Genomic DNA, 24,136 nt, shown 5'->3' with positions numbered 1-24,136 from the left:
AGTGGAGACTTTGGAGACAGTTGGGCAATAAGCCAATGGTAAAGCCCACACCGGCGAAACATCATCATCATGGACTACCGTATGGACATGGTGGCAAATTGAGGCAATGCCGCACAAGCAATATGAACAACTAAACACAGCACAGAAGGCGACACGTAAAAGGGGAACGAAATTAAAGTTTATGCCATGGAGAATGTTCATGAATTTTCTGTTTATGAAATACCTTCATTCCTATTAGTGCCACGAAAGTCTCATTAGATACGAACCAAATAGACGAAAGTACCCACTGTGATAGCTTAACTCGGTTAATGCTCTTACTCTCACACAGATGGTGGGTTCTTATGCCACAGAAAGGCAAGTTCGTAAAAGGGATCGACGCATAAATGCAGGCACACACAGAAACACCATTCGGTACGGGGAATGGCGTATTGAGCAGAGCGCTTAGTGGCCAACGGAAATGCTCCGGCAAGCGGAAGTGGAGTAAGTCCACTGGACAGGAGCCTGGACAGGCCCAATCCAGGCACAGGATTCTAGGCTTCCAGGGGAACCAACCTGCGGCACTGGGGCCCCGCATTAGCCAGTCAGTCGGCAGTCGGCAGTCGGCAGTCGAGTCCATGGCAATGACATTTACTATACACTTCAGCTCACTTGATGCTCGACTGAATGATTGATGCCTTTTATTCGTTTTCACAATTTGCGCAAAAACTTGATTTCCAAATCACATTCGTTAAAATCCCCAGAGCGACCCCGGGACCACGGCAGGGACCGAGACCCGTATCCGTATCCGTACACGAACGATTCAATGGCTATAGCAAAGGGAATTAGAATGGCAATGGGAATGGGAATGTCATGGGTATTGGCTGACATGGGAATGGGAATGTGTTGAGGATTCGACATTAATGCCAAAGCCAACATTAGGCGAGTGTGTGTGTGTGTGTGTGTGTGTGTGGCACAAAGCTACCGTCCAACGTCTACCATCTCCCGACTCCCTTCAGTGCCACAGGTTGAAGTTGACAGACAATCTTGTCGTTGTTGTGGTCTCTTGTCGGTCTTGTTGCTGCCTCATGTCATGTGACAAATTTGGAAATGACAAAATGCCCGATGAAAAATGCTTCAACTGAACGTTGCACCCACGATAATCGACATTTTTCACCGATTTCCTTCTTTGTTTTTGTTGGTTCTAGAGGTTGAAACACCACCCGCCCTCTCTGTAGCTGGGGTCTCAGTTGTCATAATTGAGTTTGCCCTCGATGTCCTCGATTGGAATTTTAGTGTACGGTCAGCAACAACAACAACAACAACAACAACAACAACAACAACAAATGGGGAGTGCTGTCTGCTACTTATACACACCCCCACAATGTCACACACACACAGGATACACATGAGTGGGGAGAGAGCGAAGAGTACTTAGACTGGGATTCGGATTCGGAACAGAACCGAAATTGAAAATGAAATTTAATTAAATTTTGATATCCGTTTTGGCCATAAATGAGTTCAGCTCTAATTTTTGCAGCCAGTTTGGCGAATGTCCTCGGTTGGGATGGGGACTGGGATCCATGGCCAGTCGGGTCGCATTCAAATTTGATTTCAATTGAAAATTCAAATGGGTTGCAAGGGCGAAGTGCACCATACCACAGCACACCAGCAGATGCATTGACAGAAAGCCAATAAGAGTATGCTGGGATGACTTTACCCTGGACGACACAGGACACACGGCATTCGCATCCTTTGAGATTAGCCATGGAAGATTGGCAGAGACCGACCAGACGTTGACTATGTTGCTGTTGCTGTTGCTTTTTCCATGATTATACTCTTGCCCAGTGACCTGTGTGGGCATGACACAGCAGGGATGGACTGAACTGACTTTCGATTAGATACTCGACTACTATGTGGTGGTAGCCGCTGCTGGGCCACTCTATAACTTAAAGTTTGATTATCCATTTCAGGGCTTATGGTGTTGCCCTCTGCTGTTAATTGAATCTATTCAAGTGCAGCAAATGACTGAATAGCAGTTTGTGGAGCAGTCTTTATCCCTCAGTGATTTCACTGGTCTTAAATTTCTATTTCATTTATGGCCCTAATCATGGACAAAAGTCTTTTGCTAGTTTTGATGATGTATTTGGCAAAGAGTCTTCGGAGAGCGATTAACATAAATAATTAGATTCGGGTCAAGTCGGGCAGCAATAACGAGCCACAGGGGCAGCAGAGGCAGCAACCTGAACAGAACACTTTCAGCTTAATAGTGCAGCGGCTTAGGCTGACCTCAAACTGTTCCACACTCCCACTAGAACAGGCATCCTACACATATGTGCCTATAGGTCGGACCTAAGGATACACAAAGCGTAGGGGGAAGGAGAGGGAGAACAATACGTTTTTCCATGAAATTAGCTTTTGGCATAAATCTTTCGTAAATATTCGAGGGAGCAGCAAATGGAGGAGGCGCAGGTTTGTGGCCAGCAGCAGGATCAGGACCCAGACGCGGCCAGGTGTGTCGCCTTTTGTGTGGGTGTACATGTATCTCTCTCTGTGTGTGTGTGTGTGTGTGTGTTTGTGGGAGCTAAGTAGCCATAGTTTACACGCCTGTAGCCATGTTGCTAGTCTCTCCGTCCACGCTCCTCTGGAGAGTGTGCGTGTGGCCTGCGGTTGTTGCGGCTGCAACTGACCACTGACCCCCCGAACCCACACTGGCCTCCTTTTGCCTGGCAACGAAATTAATCTGGTAAAATGTACCAAAGTAAAAATGCAAAAGCAAACAGAGGAAAAACAAAGGCATTTTGGGCCTAGAGACTCAACGAAAGTGTGGGATGGGAGCGTGTAACTATGGCACCCATATTCCCCTCTTATTTATATGTACCCACACATATGTCAGGAAAAAGTTTCGTATGCTGCTGCTCATGTAATTTATCAGTAAATTAAGCAATTTATTTTATTTATTCCATTACGTAAATCATGCAATTTGTACCCGATTTCGTCATAGGTCGAAGGCCGAAGGCCACACGAACGAAATATTTTGTGCCAACGGCAGCGATTTCTGCCCAGGATTTACGTAGAATCATCTCATATCTCCTCTGCACATGCTCTACACTCTTCCTCTCTCTCACAAAATCCCCGAGTTGTTTTTACCTACACGCTTTGGTAATTTTATTAAAATCACTTCGAGTGGCAGCCGGGAGATTTGGGAATTTGCTTTTTGGGGACTCAGGCACGCAGCGCTCCCATAAAAGCAAAACGTAATGAGCCTCACAAAAACACAAACACACTCACACAGGGATACTCCACCACTAGCAGTGTGCTACACACACACACACACACACACATACATCTGCGTCAAAAGTTGGGCTAGAAAATGTATGAATCTAATAAACAAAAGCCGTATATTATTAGCTGCGGATTTGTTTGCTCCCTCCTCTGGCGCAGGCCGTTGCGAAGGAGTTATTCCCGGACTACACTTATGAGCTAGCTCAATGTTCTCCCCACCTCGGGCTACTCTCCCATCGCCTTTTGGTTGGCTTTGGCTTTGCTTGCGGCTAAGTCTGGTATCGTACGGGAACTGGCTGCTGCCTGTGGCTTGCTAGCATCTTCGTCATTGTCCCCCGGCTCCATTCGCAGCCTGTGCCCGGCTTTGCTTCCTTGTTGAACATGGCACAAATTATGTTGGTCGTCGGCAATCTCTGAGAATTGACTATTCATGAACTGAAGGCAGTAAGTGTGTCCCATTGCAGGGGAAGATGTGCGTACACACGGAAATGTTATCATAAGTTATGGCCAAAGTTTTCCACCCAATAGTTTTTGTAGCAAAGCGTCGCTTGACAGAGAAATTAAGAAAATAGATCACAGTCCTAGCTGGCCTTAACGTTTCTCTTGGTGTACTCTGCTGGCGCCTATCAACAGACAGGCATCATTGCCATTTAAATACACACATTTGGCCCAGTGCCTGTGCCTGAGCAATTTGCTGTACGAGTTGCTTGTATTAAATTCTGTTGCGTTGCCGGAATGCCACCGCACCACATCGGAACCCACGCAGGGGGAGGTGCAGAGAGTCGCACAAGCGACAGGACGAAACAGGAAGTGTTGGCTTTGTGTGTACTTGTAGCTCTAATGCACAAACTAATGGAGCAGGAGCTGAGTCCGACTGGCTGCCTGGCAGGTGTACATTTTGCTGGCTGCTCCGTGTGCTCGGCATACACCAACGATGCCAGTTGTACACGTACACACGATTAGAGGCGCATACCTGGGGGCTGTAGGTACAGCGAACTGGACCCGGAACAGAAGCTGGACCTAGGATCAGGTCCGGCACTCACTCTTTCCCTCTCTCACAAACGCGCAAACAATGAGACGAAATTTTTGCGCTCCTCCATCGGTGGAGCATCTTTAAGGCGAAATGTAATTTCCTGTGACAAAATACAAAGCTAATCCGCAGCACACACCGTTGCCGAGCAAAGTAGGGAGAGGCTTCCCTACCTTCCCTCTATACGAAACTTGACTAAAGGATTTTCGGTGTGTGTGTGTGTCGCAGCGACTTCGACTTCTACTTCGATGTCGTTGTCTATACGTGCAGCGAGTCAGAGGATTAGGAAGCCATAGATAGCCACAGCCATAGCCATAGCCATAGCCATTCCATGGGAAGCAGTAGAGCAGGTCAAGGCTTTAACTTCTCACACCTTGCGTGCGCTGGCCAGCGTAAGTCTCGTTTGCCATTTGATGAGCATCGCCACAGGACACACGAGTGGCAGGACAGCACAACAAAAGAGCCACACAAATGGCCAGGGAAACTTCAGCTGACAAAAATAAATCGAAACTTGAACTTTTCCATCCCAACGCCCCTCCGGTGCGGATCAGCTGGCATTGGACGCATTTGTCGTGGCAGGATTCTGTTTGATTTCTCAAGTGTAAACTGCGAAGGATGCGCCCAAATATCAATATGCCGGGCCACGAGTCACCTGCCCAGCACCACACCCTCCATCTCCACCATCAATGGCATCCAACAATAATTGAATGGTGCTTGCTGTGGATGGAAACACGGACCAGATTTTGCAAAGATTCATTATGGAGGCAGCCCTGCAAATGCATCCAAATCATAGCCAGCAAATGGGGCAAACAACCTGCTTAGGCATTCCAGCCAGGCGCAGGCCCAGGCACGAGCACGGGCTCTGATTTACCCAATTGTTACCCCTGATTGACGGGCACATCCAGACCAATGCCACCCCGCAGGCACAGCGCACAGTGGTCGCCGATTGTGGTTTCCATATCCCATTTAATGTGGCTCGTGTCTTTGGACGAGTTCGCATATTCTAATAAGGACGAGTGTCCTGTCCGTTCGGAATTTGCTTTTGACAGCAACAGTCCCTGATGCCCAACAGAAATCTCAAAATAATGGAACTGAGAGACAGATCTCAGTATCGTTGCATTTTGCTTCGTTCACCTGATTTGGCGCTGCTAACCACTGCACCGAGATACTCGTGCCATTAGGAACTCCGACAGCCAACGAGGAGATGCAGAGCAGAGACCCACAGCAATGCTGCTGGACAGCAGCACGAGAAATGGAATACCATGCATAAATTGTCACACGGAGCAGCAATGGACAATTGATGGCCCAACAAGTTGGCCTCTAGCCCGCAGCCCCTCCATGCCCAATCTCTCTCAAAATTTCGAGCTCCGTTTGCCTGTGCATGGCACAACATGGAGGATGGGGCTTGTTGATGCCCTTGTTTGTGCCATTAACGCTTCAATTCAAGTGGCCTCCGTCTCACAACACGGACAGCGGGGCACATTGTTGCCAAGAGCCAAGTGAAGGTGGAATTTTAGTTGGAAATTGGATCCAATGTGTATGGATTAGCTGCTGACTGTTGGCCAAAATTTAAGTGCCAGAAAGCCGCACAGAGACAAACACACGAAGGACACCTTACCGCAAAAAACATAGAAAAAACTCACACCGAGAGAGTGACAGAGTGAGAGATTGGACACACATTTTGGATTTGTTAATCCGCTTTGGGAAGCAGAATCAGCTTTTTCAATAACCCTAATGGATTTGCCATTAAGATTAAATCAACAAAAAGCCAAGAGGCAAAACTTTTAAGGCCAAATGTGTGTTGTGCAAATTATTGTTGGACAGATTAATATTTCGAAAAGCAATGAAAATAAACAAAATGGTATATTCCATCAAGCGGAATGAATGGTTGCACATCGTTTGGGGACTAATTTACTACAATTTACGATCTCCTCCTGATCAATGTATCAATTTATTGAACAACCATCCCAACATCTATCAAAGTTCTTATCTGAAACTCGCACTTTAAATGCAAATGCCAGCCTCAATATATTCCTGGGGAAATGCCCAAAAAAGTTTATAGTTCCGATACGCATTTTATATCGAAACTAAACCCAACATTCCTCCCGCGGCTTATCTCCCTTTTCCTCTCCCCGGCGACTGTTTAGTGGACCCGTGACCATTTTGTGTGTTTTTGCAGGGCGTCACGGCCTTTGGTTCACTGTTGCTTCATTATTTTGTTTGTTAACCTCCTGCTATGGCCTCCCCTCTGCTCAGTTTCTATCAGAAGCACCTGCATGCTGCACCAACTACCCTTCCCGTCTCTTTCCTTATCTCTCACCCTATTCGCTACTCTGTTCTCAGTTCTCTGCCTCTCCTCTCCTCTCCCTCCTCTTTGCTGCTTTCTATTTCTATGCATTCATGCATAATGGCAGGCAAACGTTTAGAATGGCAGCAGCATGGATTTCCGCACGTTACCATTTGCGGTCCATTTGCGGCTGTCGAATGGCGGAGAGGGGCAGCAGACAGCAGGGAGCAGACAGCATGCAACATGGAATAGGACACTGGGAACAGGAAACAGGGAACATGGAACAAAGAGCAAGGGTCACCGTGGTGCTGTTAGCATGATTGAAAAACGTGCCCCCTTCATTTCCGTATCCTGCTGGCTCTGCTGCATGCCGTGCCTGCCCCCTGCCCCACGAGTGCCATCACAGTTAGAATTGTATAGCTGCTGCGGCTGCTCTTGGGTTTTTCCCCATTGTTGTCGTTGTCCTTCTGTCCCTTACAATTACGTAATTTATTTTAACTGTGTCAAATCCACGCCGATCGACAGCGATTATGCTGGCAAATTGCAACAATTCCTATGCCGCTTCCACTGCCATGGCCTCTGGCTGTGCCCACAAGTCCCGCCTGCAATTTGTAAATGTCGCCGACATCCGTCTTTGTTTGCGCCCAGTGCGTAAGGGGACAGAGGGAGGTACAGGGCGTAGGATCTGGAGCGGAGGAGCGTTGCCCAGGCCTGGTGCCACTCACTTGACTGCAATTAACCGCAGTGTGCTAATTAATTTGCTCATAATTGATGCGATTATGTGTTTCATTTGTGGCCCCAGCCCGCCCCAACACGATACAAATGAGCCAAAGGCCCCGCGGGTCACATCCAAAACTTCAACCGTAAATGGAACAGGAGTTCATTTTAGGAATTGCTTCTCCAACAGAGCTCTGTCCTGTCCTGGTGGAAATCAAGCGAGTCTAAATGGGCCAGTCGAGCGACAGTTCCTGCACAATTTATTAATGGTAAAAGAGTCACGGCCAGCCTGCAGCCTGCACCCTGCACCCTGCAGCCTGCAGGCGGAAATGAGCCACAAATTGCAATCGGAAGTGGCTTTCGGTTCGGTTTCGCATCGGTTCGTGTCGGTTTCGTGTTTCGCTTTCAGTGGGTCAAGGCGGTGGTCACTGGTGGTGGTGGATCTACATTGCATCGAGTGTGCCTCGGACCACTAGCATTTGACTTCATAAACTTTATCCCGCCGGGCAGCATCCTGTCACGGATACATGTATGCAGATGCAGATGGAGATGCAAAAAGGGGCTGCCAGGACATTTTACAATTTACCCCGAAACCCAAACAAAATGGCACAGCGCCATAGAGTACCCGGCCGGACCCATTGGTCCGTTCATTTATGGGGGGAAAGGGGCGGTCGGAAATGTTAACGCTGCTGCAAAACACTCCTTCTATTTCAAAGGTTGGGCATGGAGGCATACACTCGTAGCTACACTCACTGGCAACACTTTTGGGCCATCTATTTGCGTTAGGTAAAAGGGTGAGGGGTTGGGGCTTGTACTTACCATTTAGGACATGGACACGCACACTGGCCACATCTGCATTCGAGGGGGCACAGGAGTATTTGCCCGAATCGGCCAGATCTGCATTCTGTATGAGCAGAAATGAGGTTGTCACATCGCCCTTTTCGGTAATTACCGACACGCCGCCTCTTGATGAATCATAATTAATGACCTGCAAGTGCGTAAGAGAGAGAGAGAAGGGTGTTAGTTCCGTGACTACAATTGGTGTGTAAGAGAGGGGTTTGTAACAGGGGGATTGTTACAGGTGTAGGTCTGTGTAATTTCGATGTGGGGGCCTCGGTACACATAATGACAAAACAATGAGAACATTTCTTGTTGTTCGATAAATGATGGAAGCCCCCAGGCATATTGCTTTTCAATTCACAAATTCCAGTGCAGTTTTTGACACACTTTAAAGACAGATCAAGTATTCAGATCAATTATTTCCAGACTTATGCCAGGTGTCGTTTTTCCAATTAGTTCTCAATAAATTATTAAAGAAATCCCCGTAATTGAATATATTTTTGATTGGTGCTCCCGGCACCTCACATCAATGTGTAAAATATTAATTTAAATTGCAAAATAATTGATGTAAGAATTTTCCTAATGGTATGTTCGGGAGACACACGGCAACAGCTGCCATTGAGTGATGCCACAAAGGAGGAAATTTTGATTTTAATTGGAGTTTGATGACTGACTCTCCTGATTAAAGGTTATCTCAGGGACATGCTACTACATCAAAGATCCCGACGAAACGAAAATGCATGCAGGCTGCTCCTGGGCCCCATTATGATTATTACTTTCCCTCGTTCGATTATCGATTTGTGCTGAATGGTAGGGAGGCCTGTCGATGACGAGACCTGCTACTAACAGCAGCTGAACGCATATAAAGTTCCGAGAAAAACAAATGCCGGAATAATTTGCCAATACAGAAGAGCAAGAGCCAAAGGCATAGCTCTGTAGAGGCAAAGACTGAGGCCAAAGTTCAGCATAGCAGAGAGCAGGCAGAGAATTGATATTAACACATAATGCCGCTGACAGGGCAAAGACATTGCTAGTACCGAAGAAAATCAACAAGAACAAGAGGAAGAACGAAACTACCACGGAAATGAGATGCCGACAACCCTTGGCCCCGAGCTTAGCTTCTGCTCCTGCTCCTGGCCATGGCCATGGGCCCTGGGCCCTGGGGCAGATTGTCTGCATTGGAGGGGCGCGCATAATTTGCCTTCTAATCTCAACTAATCGACAACATTTGCGATAGCTGCCTGAGGCATGAAAGAAAACTTTGCTTCTGAACTGATAATGATGACGATGGCTAAATAGATAAAGACATCAACAAATATCTATGTACATGGAAAATAAAGTGGGATAAGCCCAACAATTGATACCGCTGCAGCGGTAGAATATTTATATCGGAACAATATATATTTATTTATAGATTTATGATTTATAGATTTGTGGCAACTCAGAAATTACTCTAGGCTCTGCCTTATTCATCTCATAGGCCAATGTACCCCGTTGAGCTCTCTCCCAATGGGTATCAGTCGGGAAAAACAATGAAAATGACACAAAAACTTTGTCGCAGAAACTTTTGGCAAGTGAAAAGTTTTGCCTATCAGAAGGCACACGATATCCACGATACATATTTCCCCCACTGGCATTACCATTGCTGCTGACTCCTGCATAAATTTCATATTTGTATTATAATATTTCACCATTCGGCACAAATTAGTTAATGACTGCGAGGGGTCGTGGATGGGAAGGGTCTAGCAGCGGGGCATGGGAGCAGCAGACAATCAGCGAATCGGAATGAATGCGAATCTGCAGTTTGTCATTTGATAAATTGAAAAAACATTTTGCCACATACAGAGGGCACAGAGGCCCGTGGCTTTTTAAATTCATGCCGTGCCTTTTGCAATTTTCATGACAACTGCAGCTGGTTCTCTGTCGAAGGTAATGGGATTGGAGATTGGGGATTGGAATTGGGATTCGAATTGCCAGAACTGTAGCAGCCACAGCAACAGAGACAAACCCACAAAAGACACAAAGGAAATGTGCAAATGTGCCACGACAATGGCCAAAAAGTGAATATAATATTTGTGTAAAAATGTTTGTAGCTCATTGAAAATGCGCATATATCCAATTTATGTGGCACTTTCAACGCAATAATCGCCCGCATATTTCGTGCGTAAAAGCGTAAAAGCAAACAACAACAACTGCCGTAAAAGGCCTCACCGAAAAATACATAAAAGTCACTTGAAGGCGTCGGACAGACATTGAAATCCGAGAGACGAGAGGCGTTGGTGAAAAAAGAGAGAACAGATTGAAATTCCACTCGAAAGAGAGAATATTGAAACTGAAACTGAGGTTGAGCTGGGCTGAGGAGCGCCAATCCTGTGCTCAGCCTCGAGTGGATGCCAGCTGCTAGGGAAACGATGCCAAAAAATTTCAAGAGATTAGAGATTGTCCAAGTCGGGCACCAGCACATCCTCCACTCTATGCTGTGCCATGCCACGTATGCCACGATTGGAATTACCTGTCAAAGCGATGCCTTAGTGGCAGGAAACAGGACGTGGGATGCAAGAAGCAGGAAGCAGAACCTAGGCAGTGGCGATGGCGATGGCGATGGTGAAAATATGTAACACGTTAATTACAATTAGCGAGCGGAAGTGCGAGCAAAAAGTGTTGCCAACAGTGTTTCAGCGGCAAGGAAAACTCTGCGGCCAGCTAAAAGAGAAGAGAAGGTTGTGGATCCCCAGAAAGGTGCACGGAGCAGGGAGCAGCGACCATGTAGCATGGAGTGGTGTGGAGTGGAGTGGAGTGCAGTGCATCAACTGAGTTTATCCATCCATTAAACTAATTAACAGCAAATTTGCATGGATCGTAAATAATCCGTGTGCAAAGCAGAGCACAGTACGACACGGCACGGAACAGCAGGGTAGAGCAGGAGTTTGCCAAGCCTGCAGCAAGGACGCGTTAAGGTTCCTGCGGCCACACACACACACACACATAGCGGCAGGGACAGAGAGAAAAGGGACATGGACAGGTGGCCAAGTGCACACAATTGCGGCAGAGCTGCAAGGATTTTAATTAGAAAATTCCAGGAATACATTAAAATGCGCCAAGTGGCAAGAAGGCAAAGAAGAAGTGAGCAGTCCTCGAGGATCCGCGAGAGCAGGAGCAGAAGCAAGAGCAGGAGGCAGAGGCAGAGCAGCAGGATTTGTGTGCTCCGCATTTAGCATGTTGCCACCAAGTTTATACGGGTATTCCATCTTTCTTTTTTTTCAGCTCTGCTTTTTTGTTGATATTTTGTTTGGCTTTTGCATTGCAATTAGCGTGTCGTGCAACTGTTACGGACGCAGATCCGGACGCGGACGCGGAAGCGGACTGGAGCGCTGCAATTAGCCAGCATTGGATGCTCCTCCTCTCTGCTGCTTAACTTAACTGGGCTTGGAACAACAGAGCTAATTGGCAGATGCAAATGCAGATGAGAGCCAGGCACCGGATGGCAATCGACAAGGACAATGACAATGAAAATCCTAAGCGCAAAGAGCGATAATGTGGCCACCTGATGGCCTGATCCCAAAATCCTCCGCTTAAGTTCTCTCCGCTTTTCTCTCTCAACCTCTGCTCAACCTCTTTTTTTGTTGTTGTCACCCATGGCGGTAATTTAAACATAACCTGTCCGCCAAAACGCCATTGACCCAGTTCCTTATCCCCATCGCAATCACATTTGCATTTGCATGTGTGAAGGACGAGAGCGCAGAGAGCGCAGGCAGGACGCCGGATACGCGGGCGATACGCGTTGATTCACTCATTAAAATAACAACAGCTGACGTTTAAATAATGCTGACGGCTCTTACCGTAAGCCACACGCAGAGAGAGGACAGGCTCTGATGTGGGTCCGCAGACAAGTGGCGGCAAAAGATGAAGAGGGAGCGGGCTAAGGAGGTTGCTGAAATTCGGCTGTCACCAGGCGCTGAAGGAGATTGAAGTTTTCGATTATGGCATTCGTTTGCTTATTGGATTGTAAATTTCCATCGGTGATTGCAGCAGCGACTGCATCATCAAAGCGTAATTCAAGGAAAAGATTTACCGATGGATATGGGATAGCCGTTTCAAAGATACAAGAGGCCGGGACAAATGTCGAATTATTCAATGAATAAATTAGGCAGTTTGTCTGCAGTTCAGGCAATCAATATAAGGAAAAAGCCAGAGAGATGTTTGACATTTGAAAAAGGAAAGAGTTCATTAAATTAAAGAGATTTAGCTAATTGTTGTCGTGTCCGAAAATGATTATTATCCACTCCAGGAGCGGAGAGGACTGGTCAGATTCTCTCACTATTCATGGAGTACTAAAAGGTAAGGGGGAATGGAATGGAATGGGAATGTAACAATAAACTTTAATTACCTCCTCGTGATGATACCAGAAGATGTAGGCCGGTGGTTCGGGGCTGAACTTTACAGTGCAAGTGAGATTTATGGTGCTGCCTTTATCAACGTGAAGGTCAGGTCCTCCCAGGATGGTAGCCGTTGGCACTGTCGACGCGCAATGGAGACACCGAAAAAGATATAGAGCGGGAGGTGGGAAAATGAAAAAAAAAAAATAGAAAAGACAGAGAAAAAACGTAAAGAAGTGCATGAAAAACGCTGTTAAAATGAGGAGCAGCACCGGGGAACAAACAGGAGCTGGAGCAGACGTAGGAGCATGAGCTGTAGGAGGTCGACTGGGTTGGCACTGTGGAATAATAAACTACGAGATAAAATGGAATTATTGTCGTATAAAAACCAAGCCCTCGACGCTCCATCGACATCGCCTTGGCCCTCGCAGCCCCCTGCTCCATGCTCCGAGTTCCGTGCGTGCTGCTCACTCGTTTTCTGTGTGTAATTTATTTGTTCAACAACTTCGTTTTTCACTCCCTGTTCTTATGGCCATCTTTTTCTGCGTTTTTTTTTACTGATTCAACGAGTGTCCTTTGTTATTTGCGACGACAAATGGTTGATTTTTTATGAAGCTCTGAGGCTGAGGATGAGGCGAAAGTCGAAACCGAAGCCGACACCATTGGAGAGGTGTACCCAAAGACACGCCGTGCGGCGTCGCGTCGCTCTACTTACCGACAACATTCAGGCGGACGAAGTAACTTCGAACCGGCTGCGTTGATATCTGGCACTCGTACATGCCCGCATCCCTCTTCTGGGCCCACTTTATCTGCAGCGTCCAGTCGTCGGTGTCCTGATGGTGGGTGGCCTGAAACCGCTGATCGGAGGTGTAGGTGTACGAGCCGACAGTCAGTATGTGTATGTCGCGGTGGCGTATCCACGATACCTGCAATGGGATGAACGCAAAGAATCATCAAACAGTTGTATCGCACAGGTGTGGCTATAGTCCAAATATTAAATGAGACACGACTGTGGGATACGCCATGGCATGTCCTGTCATACATTGAGTACAGGGTACGGTCTGTTCCATTGGGCCCAGCTGATGTACCCATTTTTCCAGCGACAATCCCAATAAAACGCGTCATTAAAAATGCAACAATTGAAAAAAACAAATTGCCGACGCAGTGCCATCAAAATCAAATAAAATGTCAAAGTTTACTAAGATTAAATCGCGATGTACGGGACAGAAAAAGGGGGTAAAAAATAAAAAACCTTTTGCATCTGTGCTGGGTGCGACTACGTGACGTATGCGCAACGTGACACGTTCTGCCTGACTTTGATTCTGTTTGGGAGTCGTTGGCTTTGACTTGCCAAATCCCGGGATATACTGGCGAAGGAAATCTGTTCCTGCTGCTGCTGCTGCTGCTGCTCCTTCTGTGGATCGTGCTCGAGATGTTTTGGCTTTGCTTAATTATCGCAAACTTTTTAAGTAGTTTGCGGTGCACAGAGAGAGATAACTTTGTAAGCTGGCTGGCTGGCTGGCTGGCTGGCTGCCAGGCAGAGCCACGCCCACCAAACGTTGGCTTATGTAAACTTATTAAGTCAAATGTAAATTCAAAATTATCGCACTTGACAGGCACACACACACACACAGGGAGGATCTAGAGAAAAGCACAAAAATGATGAGTGCGTGCGTTTAATTATACCAAATTCTGTTGCACACTTTCAAGGGCCGCCTCGAAACAATGACGCTGGGACTAGCAAAGGAAAGGAAGGGGTGCGAGGGGTTTTGGGGCAAATTTTGTGAAGTGCATATAGGGTGCAATGAGTACCAGATACATGCTGAAGACCACTGACTGCAGCGAGTGGGCGGGAGTGCATAAAAGTGAGCAAAAACATGTCGCTCGCACTTTTGACAACACACACAGTCAGTCGGTCGACAACGGGAACGACAACCCTGCCATTAAACAAACATTTTACGCAACAAATTAAAGCGTAATTAACAAGTGCACGCTGTGCTGCATGTGGCGATGTAATGGAGCCACCCCTGGGCACTGCCATCAGTGCATCAGTGCACTGGCCCAGCCCCAGCTCCAACCTCCCATTGCATATTAGCAGCAACACTCCTCTGGAGCCATGCCTGGCCATATGAACACCAACTACGACATCCACAACAGCCATTTCAGCTGTAGAAGCAGCAGCAGCAGCAGCAACAACTGCTCGACATTCCGTTTCAAGTTGCAAGTCCATGCCCAGTGATGGGGGAGGGTGTAGAAGCCACACAGGGGAGCACAGAGGGGTTAGCAGGAGGTGGCGCACAACTTTTGGGACCGTGCAACTCGGACTGTGAGCCAAGTGCTGTTGACGCGTGCGGCGAGTGCAATTTCATGAAATTGTTTAAATAATTTCGCGCTCAAATGCAATTGAAAGTGCTGCAGGGCGGCGGCAGCAGAGAAGCGACGGGAGCTGAGAGGGCCGAGGGCTCAAAAAGGCCCGCCCACTTGAGGTTGAACAGTTGATGTATGTGTTAGCCACTGTATATGTGTGTGTGTGTGTGTGTGGGTGTGTGTGTGCCACTAGCAGGGGCTGCAAGTACTGCTGCCACTCGTCCTTCTTTTGTTTGGCAAGAAATTAAAAGTTGCGCCTGCAAACGGCATCCTGCAGCGGCTTCCATTCACATCCCCCCTCCCTAGCATTTGCAGCCCCATCTCCGGCAGGATCCAATTCCTGTCCTGCGAGAGCTGCTGCCTGCTGCTGCCTGCTGCTGCCACCACTGTTGGTGCATTTGTGTCAAGTACTCGCGAGCGTGTTAAAAGTTTGTTGGTTTTTGGCATTTGAGCAACGCCAACGCCGATGCATCCTCTCCGCTATTACATGTTTGTTTTAAGCTAAAACTAGCGAGAATCTATATGCAAATGGGATTGAATGAGGTTCTGGTCCTGCGCCTGGTTCGGCTTGGGGCGCCTCATTAATCGTTTCGGGCTGTCTAATTACTCATAAACCTATCTGCTGGGCATATTAAAAAAGTTAAGCCCCCTTCGCGCACAGACACTCTTATCGTAATTATACATTTCATTAAACACATTTAGCAGAACGAGTGGCATTCAGGGATCCAACAAATGACACAAATTGCCCTCCCACTGGGATCGGTCGGTGTCAGTCCCGTTCCCAGTCCCTTCCACATTCCCCCAAAATTAAATGCTACAAAGTATATAAACAGAAAATTGAAAATGTTTCCTCTTTTCCACCCGGAACATACGTATGCAAATATTTGTGATTCCTTCGGCTGTATCTTTCTGTCTCTGTTCTGTTTTTGACAGCGGGGACTGAAGATTAAGCTGAAGGAGCAGCAGGTTGCCTCCGGCTGCCCTTTCGTCTTTGTGGCACGGAGATAGAGGGGAGCCTTCCACAGAGACATTGGCACAGGGCAGAGGCACAATTAAAACAGATAAACAAAGGAAACAATAGCAAAACAACAACAGCCAAAAATTAACAAAAAAACAGAAAAAAAAGAAACGAAACGAAATTACTAAATTTCCTGCCAAAGACAAAAACAACTTAATGCCAAGTTGAAAGTCGCCTCTCGGCTCGCCCTCGCCGCAAAAGGAAAACAGACACAAGCTGGGGAGGGACGGGACACGGAGGAGCTTGTCTAACTAATTAAAAATTTCGCCGTCATGCTAGGGGAATTACATTTTTGGTCTACGCGTCTGCGACCAGGTTAGGAAATCAGCCAAGAAATCAACGGACGGAGGAGGAGCCAAGGAACCAAAAAAATTATTCCCCGCATGGAAAATAAACGAAGTTAGGGTACAGCGGCAAAACTTTAATGGCAAAAAGTGTCTACTTCGTATAGTCCTCGTTGTCGTCACGCACGACAGCAAACTTTTCGACACGAGCACGCTGTTAACCCCTGGTAAACCCCTCGTAACTCCTCCCCAAAGGCACCCACTCGGGGAATCTTTAAGCCAAAAAACTCACCGTTTTGTTGGCCAAATTGCGCACACGGCAGCTGAGATAGGCGTTCTTGCCCATAAGGGCGGTGACATTGCGCGGTGTCGAGGGATCGAAGTACGGCTCCAGCCATTTGGGATGCGTGTAGGCGACAGTGGGCGCTGTAGGCAGGAGCATGGCTGCTTGTGCTCTGTCTGTCGTTGTCATCATCATCTCTTCCAGCGTATTGTAGCCCTCGATGGGACCCTGCACGCCGCCATTTGTCATATCTGCAACGAGGGAGAGACAGAGAGTGGCAGAGAAAAATAAAATGTGTGTGTGTGAAAAAGTCAAAAGCTGCAAATAGACACAAATGCTTCTAAATCCTATGAATATGCATGGGGTTTGGGGACAGGGTTAGGGATAGGCGTGAGGATAGGGTTTGGGGTAGGGAGAGAGCTTTTATCTTTGTGCGGTGCACCACAAAAAAATATTTTAAAAGAGAACCCAAAAGTGCAGTTGCTGGAAAGAAATTTGTGCACTGCAAGAGCCCGCAAAATGGTTGCACACACATTCACACAAAATGACATTTGCATTCATTCAGAATGAGTAACACTCATGGCGACAGGGCAGACGTCAAAGCATGGGGTCGATGGTCCATCCAACCAACCAACCATCCATCTACATATCTAGGCAGCCACGCACAAAACTTTGCTCATTAAAAGCGTCGAGCGCCCTGTGTCCTGCGGTCGAAAGGTGAAAGGCGCAAGTGGCCCCTGGCAATGGTATTAGGTTCTGTAAAGCCTTTACTCTCAACTGCAATGGAATGATGACCAGCCAAGGTCCAAGCAAAATCGTTTTTAAAGCCCTGCCACAGTGTAACGTGACGCTGCTCTGTCCCATAAAATGTTGCAGCACTCAGAGATGGCAGTGCATTTGTGACATTTTAGTTCTTAGTTGACAAACTGAGACTTATCCAGATTATATTTCAGATTTTTGGTCGCTTTTATTTCCCCATTTTCTCTGATTTTATTATGATATGCATGGGAATATTTATGAGTCTCCCAAGCGTTGGGTTTTTGTCAGCTCTCGCAGCACTGTGCGTGGAGGCTGCAGCTGGGGTCTGACTCTGCATCTGCCTCTGCGTCTGCCTCTGCTCTGTCGCTGCCTCCTTGCCTTGGCTGTGGGTCTGCCCGTGCAACCTTCGAGCGAGTGAAGTGTTTGCGGTTGGCAAGTACAAGTGCATACACACCACACACACACTGACAGTACGCATGGCAGGCGGAATTGTGTCACAGCTCACAGACGCGCACGGCAGCCGCAAGTCTCCATTTCTTGCCAGAGACCCCAACCCTTTTCACTGTCGAGCTCATGGTTATGCAAAATATTTGCACTCAAATCATATTTCAAGGATTAAAACTTGCATTCATTTGAAAACGGTTTTTCCACATGCACACCCCCATTACATCCACACGAGGGGTAGGGCAGGGCAAGACACGCCCACAACTTCAGCTTCATTTAACAAAAGGTCCGTGCCTTGCCCCCTTCTCTGTGACGCCACGCATTTGCATGCATGAGAGAAGGCGGTGCCAAGGGCAAGGCAGGAGAAGGAGCAGCAGGATGATGATGAGGAGCAGAGTCTCAGTCTCTTAAGCTCAATATGCTTAATGTCGCCTCGGGTGCTGGGGTATTTTGAGCGTATGTGGCATTTAAATTAAACTGCTCCACTGCAATTGGCATCTGCTGCCCCACCAGAGAGTGCCACTGTCTGACTGACTGACTCATTTTGTATGGGTATGGGTATGTGTGGTGTACTGTGACGCTTTAGTGGCATGTTAACTGAACCCTGATCGAGTTAATGTCGCTTTTGTTCCCATCCAAACCGCTGCATTTCCATTAGGGATGCAATTTGTGGCATTTAATGTGGGATATGCAAATTAAGGGGAATTATTATTGACAAGAACGAGACACGTTCTAAGTTAATTTTATTTAAATCATTTCCTTTTTCTCTATCCGCATTTTCTGTTTTATTTTACTTTACTCAAAGAAATTTCATTTAAAACATTTCCCATTAAAAACCACATCTAAAGTACGCTTCCACCTTTAAAGTTCCAACAAGCCATCCATTTTCTATGGAAAATTGAGCCTTTAAGAACTGCCTATGAAGAAAAACCAATTCGATTGCCGCACACACTGAATGTGCCTCATTTGTGGGGCTCATGGGAACGCTGCCGAGTGTCTGTGTAGGTGTCTCTTCCTCTGACGCCCCTGTGCCGCCATGTATGTAGGTCTGGCTTAATCATTGCGTTGGCTAGGCCCAAACGGCAGACCCACCACATCAACTCCATTTCCATCTCCTCCTGCTGCTGCTCCTGCCCCGACCGCCCCCTTCCACATTCTGCCACACAATGACTTTGCATATTTGCCCTTAATTTTCGACAACGTTGACGAGCCGCGTGGAGCAATTAAGAAAACTTTTGCAATTTTCACGCTTTTGTTTTGGCATTCATTTTTTTTTCATCCGCCCCCATTTTGGTTTTTTTTTCTCTTTCTGCCTATAAAGGGGTGTGATGCCGTTGCCCCAGGCCTCGTGCCACATGGCCCATGCCACGGCTCGACACTGCTCGAAATGATGCGTAATGTGCAACACTTTGAACCGGCAGCTCAATGAATTTTGCTATCCTCCCATCCTCCTGCTGCCACCCATAATTGCCTGCTTATTTTGGTTTCCGTTCAGATGGGGGGGTTTCAGTGCGGAAAAGTGGTTCTGGGGGGGCAGAAATAGGGTTACAGCGGGGGCGGCCGACGCACTTAATTGTGTTTAATGGCATTGAATTTCATAGTAAATATCGTTACATTTCGTTGCCTTCTGCCATGCTCGATAATTAACAAAAGAGAACGATTTGGTAGAGCTGATCGACTATTAGATGCCCAGTACTTCGATTTTGGAGTTCTCAACTGATGATAAGTGAGAGTTGTTATGCCTTTGTTTGGGAAGGTGGAACACTTTTGGATTTGGTTATTATACATCAAAACATTCCTTCGTTAAACCTTTAAGTATCATAAGTATAAGTAAGTATAATATATTGATGGTCTTTTTTTTTCTAGCACTCGAAATACTCTTCCAGTACAGGGTATAAAAATCAACATTGGCATGGAATTGAGTTACCCGCCTTCTCCCGTTCTCTGTATCTCTTTCGCTCTCTCCTTCCATGCTCCATCTTCGCGTTTCCACGCCTTTCTAGGTTCTTCGTTTACTATTTTATCCCACCACTCATTTGAGATGACGAGGGCCAATCGGTTGCTGGGTTTTTTGGGTTCTGGCTTGGGTTTGGGTTTGTACGTGGCCTGTCTGCCTGGCTGACAGTGGTTCCGTGAATAATGATGCCTTTTGACATTGTCTAAGCGATTTAATGCGTGGAATCGTGAGTTGGCTTGAAATCAAATGAGCAATGAGATGATGATGCTCTCCTCCTTGAATATGCATGTGCCATGGTTGGCTGCCACTCGAACACCGCTCAACCACTCAACCACTCAGTCACTCTTTTATTTATGTCGAGGGCATGGTTGCAATTGGGGGTCAGGGTGCTGGGCTGTCTTGTTTGTGGCTGCCTCTTTACCTTTGCTACTGCTCCGCTATGCACCATGCTCCTGGCCTGCGGCCAGGGCGTCTTAATTAAGCTTAAATGATGCTGCAACATTTATTTCATCTCGCACCCCGAACAGGAGTAGCAGGAGCCAGAAGGATAAAAGCAGAGGCATCTTCTATACGCATGCCATGCATATAAATTATCCACGCAAATTACAGGGCACGAAAATTGAAATTGAGTGTGGAGGTGGAGGCGGAGGCGGAGGTGTCTGTGTGCGTGCCTGAGGTGGGGCGTGGCAATCGCAGCAGCTCCTCATATTCGCACACCCACTCCTCCACCGCCACCCTTTTTCTTTGCCTCACACATAATAATTTTTAATTCTGTTCATTAATTAGCGTCAATCGAGTGGAGCTTAATTGCTCGCATGATTACACACGAGGAAGTAAAAGGAAGAAAATATTCGTACTACCAGAAACAACTGAAATTGAAGCATAGTAATGAGCCTCGACTCGCGCCTCTCATCATGGATACATATGGATAAATGGAGTATTTGGCGAAGTGTGCGTGTCGATCCAATTAATAAGCAATAAGTGATTTACGAGTGGTCCATTTTCTCCTGTTTATCATTATGCTAATTACACTGCGCAACAAAAATAAACCCCATTATGTTTTTAATGCAGAGCGCTCCACTTAAGAACCATTTTCAGGCAACTCCGCAGGCAAACAGAGTATTAATTCCTGACAGAGAAGAATGCACACGAAATCCATTGATATTTAAAAAGTATTTGCTCTCAAAATTAATTTCACTGAATTCCGCAATTCCAATTCCCTTGCAAAGCAAAATGCGAAAGTTCTAAGGGAAACTCTTTTTCCCCACCCCAAGAAAGTGTGCCGCGAAAGTATGGAAAACTTCGCTCATCTTGAAAGAAAATAGTTTTCATATTAGAAATTTAAAGGGTTTACGCTTAAATTGTTTTTTGTCGGATATGCCTATGGGTCACACACACACTTGTACTAATAATCAAGAAACATTTCCCCCGGCTGTCGAGGGCCATTTAAGAGCTTAGTCTCGTGTTTTTCCTCTGTCGGCTGTTATCTTCAACCTTGATTGACAACATTTTTGTGCAACGCTTTTGCTGTCGTTGTTCTTGTGGTTGGCGTTGTTCTTGCTGCTGCTGCTGCTGCTGCTGTTGTTGTCGTTCTCGTTGTGACTTGTTTGTCTTTGCATAACCACTTCGTCTGACAAAACATGCGATACGACACGACAACAGGAACAGGCAGGCAGCGGCAGCGGCAGCGTCAGCCGAGAGGACAGGAAGCGAGCGACGAAGTTCTAGATACCCTAGAGGATGGATCATTCATTCATCTTTTAATTACAGCAACTGGAAGTTTGCTGGGCGAGTTCTTACAAGCCTCACTGGCAGCTAAATGAAATAGAGATGGAATCCTCGTACGCGCAGAGAGTTGTCCAAACTGTGGTCCAACTTGTTGCTACGAATGAAACATCTATGGAGTTAAAACTTCTACCTTTTCTACTATCCAAGCACCTGCTAAAAACCATCATCCCATATTTTAGGGTATATTCACCAGCACACATACTAAAGCATAATTCTTGTTATGAAATATTCGTAAAATTTCATACAAAGTACAAGCAAATGGCATGTGAGTAAGTTAAAAGAGCTATGCATGTCTCTCTCTTGCTCTCACTCTCACTCTATCCATCTCCTCTGTGTCTCCTTCCCTTTCTTATCCCTCTCGCTGTCGCCTTCACTCTCTGTACTTGTGTCTCTGAGCTTGTGCGTGCTTGTGTGTTTGAGGCATTGAAAACCAACAACAGTGAAAGCATAAAGTGAAGTTTATACAAGGAGTTTCGGCTGCTTCGTTGAGTTTTGGGTTGAGTTTGGGTCTGTTCATGGGTCTGGGTCTGGGTATTGGATGTGGCTCTGGGGCTAGTGCTGGTTCTGTTCCTGGTTCTGGCATGGCTTATCACCTCTGGCTTGGGTTGCAGCTTATAATGAAGCATTGTTTGCAGCTCAAAGTTTGGCCAGAGCAACAACGAGCATCAACAGAAAGACCTGATCCAGGGAATGTACGAGTATTATCCACAGCCTGGCTATGCCATGCTCTGGCGAGAGTGGAGGAGCGGAGCGGGAGCCCCCTGAGTAGATATTAAAACAATATTTGCCGTGACTAAAGTTGGGCGCATAAATGTATGTCCCTGTCCCTACTTACACACACACACACACACACACACAATCTCAGCCAGAACACTCTCGGTGAGCAGCACTTACAAGAGAATTTGAATGGTAGTTCGGCAGTCCTCCTGGCAGTCTCCCCTCTAGTCTCTGGTTTCGGGGTTCTTGGCCAACAATTTGCCTGGTGAGTGCTTGATTAGAGCCGGCCACGTTTTCATCTATTATTACTGGCTGTTTTCCACAATGTCGTCTTGATTTTATTAATGATCATCATAGATTTTCCAATCAGAATGTGTAATGCCTTTTCAGCCCTAATGGGGGGCCTACAGCACATGCCCCAAACGACTGCAGTCGTCCCTTTTCTCTCAATCTCTTTCTGGGTTTTTGGGTTTTTGTGTGAATGAAATTCATTCAATGACTTGGAAAAGGGTCAGCCATGGCCTTGGGCCTACGACTGTGAATGCTAGACCAAGCTGTGCCTAAGCCTGACTGACAGTCAAAATGTCACTGGGCCATTGAGTTCCTTCCCCCAGAACGACGCTGTAGAATTTTAATTGCGTGTGTTAATTTTTGGGTTCGTTCATTCAATTTTAAATTTATGGTTCTCACATAAATTGAAGTGGCACCAGGATTCGGGCAAGTGGGGCAGTCGACCAGACGGCAATTTAAGGCACAATTTATTATCATTGTGGAGGCAGAGCAGGACGGCGGGCGGCGGGGCATCTCATCGATTGGATTGGCCAGGTGTTGTGCGGTGGGTCTTTGCATTATACATTCAACTTAATCAATCAGCTGCTGGGCAGCATCTTGATGAATGTGGATTGATTTTGATGTGTTTTTTGCAACCAGTTTCCGAAGCAACAGGAGCATCAGGAGGAGACTTCCCCCGAATAACCACAATGTAGAAATTTTAATTGAAGCCATGCAAGTGGCATGACACAACACTCTGCAAAACCACAAAAGGCAAACTGTATGGCAATTGCTTTTGTTGCCTTTATTTGGGGCCTGCTGTTGCAGCAATAAAATATTAAATTCAAATGAAAACACAATAGATTTTCTCTGTTCCGGGATTGTTGTTTCTTTTAACGTTTTCACCCATTGAATTATTTTTGCTGGGAACAGTGGAAATTTCCAAGATTTTCTCAGAATTTTCATCACACACATGACTGGATTTCATTTTTAATGAAGAGGAAATGGTAAAGTTATTTCCGATAGTGGAAATTGCTTTAATCTCCGTTCGTGGTGGCCAGTTTTAATCACATTTTATTCCACAGTACTGCAGCACAGCTGCTGCTGCTGCTGCCGCTGCTGCACGAGTGCAGTTTTGTTGCACAACCGCAGGGCAAAAGTGTAAACACACTTATAATAAATCATTTTTAAATAATTTACAATCTGGCCAAATGGCCAGACCAACAACATGAGCAGCACCGGCATCAATGTGCAACACACCCCCAAGATCAGCCCAAAGAGGGGGTGATGGAGAGGAGGGAGGACTGGGCATCCAACCAAAAAGCTATGAAAAAAACTGTCGCTTTTTTCTGGTGTTTGGGCCCGAGTAATGGCTCAGCCAAAGCTTCACTTGTGGCCATCACGAATTCGATGGCAGAGCCACAAAACGTGCGCTGCACTGAGCGGGTGGATTGGGGCTTTAAGAACTGCCCCCAGACCAGACGGACGGGCTCTTTTTTTTAGCCATTCCATATGCATGTAAGTGTGGCACGAAACGGAACGGAAGGAGCAGAGCTTAGGGCTGCGGACAGACATGTTTGCCGAACGCGTGTTGCCTGCCAAAGGATGGAGACAGGACAGAGGAGCTCTGGCTTCTGCTTCAAGTTTGATTGAGTGCTCCTCTGGTTGATGGCCGCATTTCGAATCGAGTTAAAACGTAGCAAATGACTTAAAAGTGCCAACTATGCGATGCTTAGCC

The 24,136-nt window shown here is 46.7% G+C and overlaps 1 protein-coding gene across 3 annotated transcripts in view; it reads right to left on the bottom strand.

Annotated features, from left to right (window-relative positions):
- The window catches only part of LOC117579581 (junctional adhesion molecule A), a 96,834-nt gene that overhangs the window by 20,890 nt on the left and 51,808 nt on the right, over nucleotides 1–24,136 (bottom strand). For all 3 annotated transcript variants that reach the window (XR_004573503.1, XM_034265508.1, XM_034265509.1), the window contains exons 3-6: nucleotides 16,473–16,714; nucleotides 13,227–13,437; nucleotides 12,523–12,650; nucleotides 8,115–8,283 (exon numbers count right to left, since the gene is read on the bottom strand). Coding sequence is in view for 2 of the 3 variants with exons in the window: in XM_034265508.1 (XP_034121399.1) it covers nucleotides 8,115–8,283; nucleotides 12,523–12,650; nucleotides 13,227–13,437; nucleotides 16,473–16,714 (750 nt within the window). In the remaining variant the exon portion in view is untranslated. The remainder of the gene's footprint in view (nucleotides 1–8,114; nucleotides 8,284–12,522; nucleotides 12,651–13,226; nucleotides 13,438–16,472; nucleotides 16,715–24,136) is intronic.

This window comes from Drosophila guanche, unplaced genomic scaffold (genome assembly GCF_900245975.1).
Source record: "Drosophila guanche unplaced genomic scaffold, DGUA_6, whole genome shotgun sequence".
Taxonomy (NCBI): domain Eukaryota; kingdom Metazoa; phylum Arthropoda; class Insecta; order Diptera; family Drosophilidae; genus Drosophila; species Drosophila guanche.
This window is presented reverse-complemented; position numbering and strand designations above follow the sequence as displayed.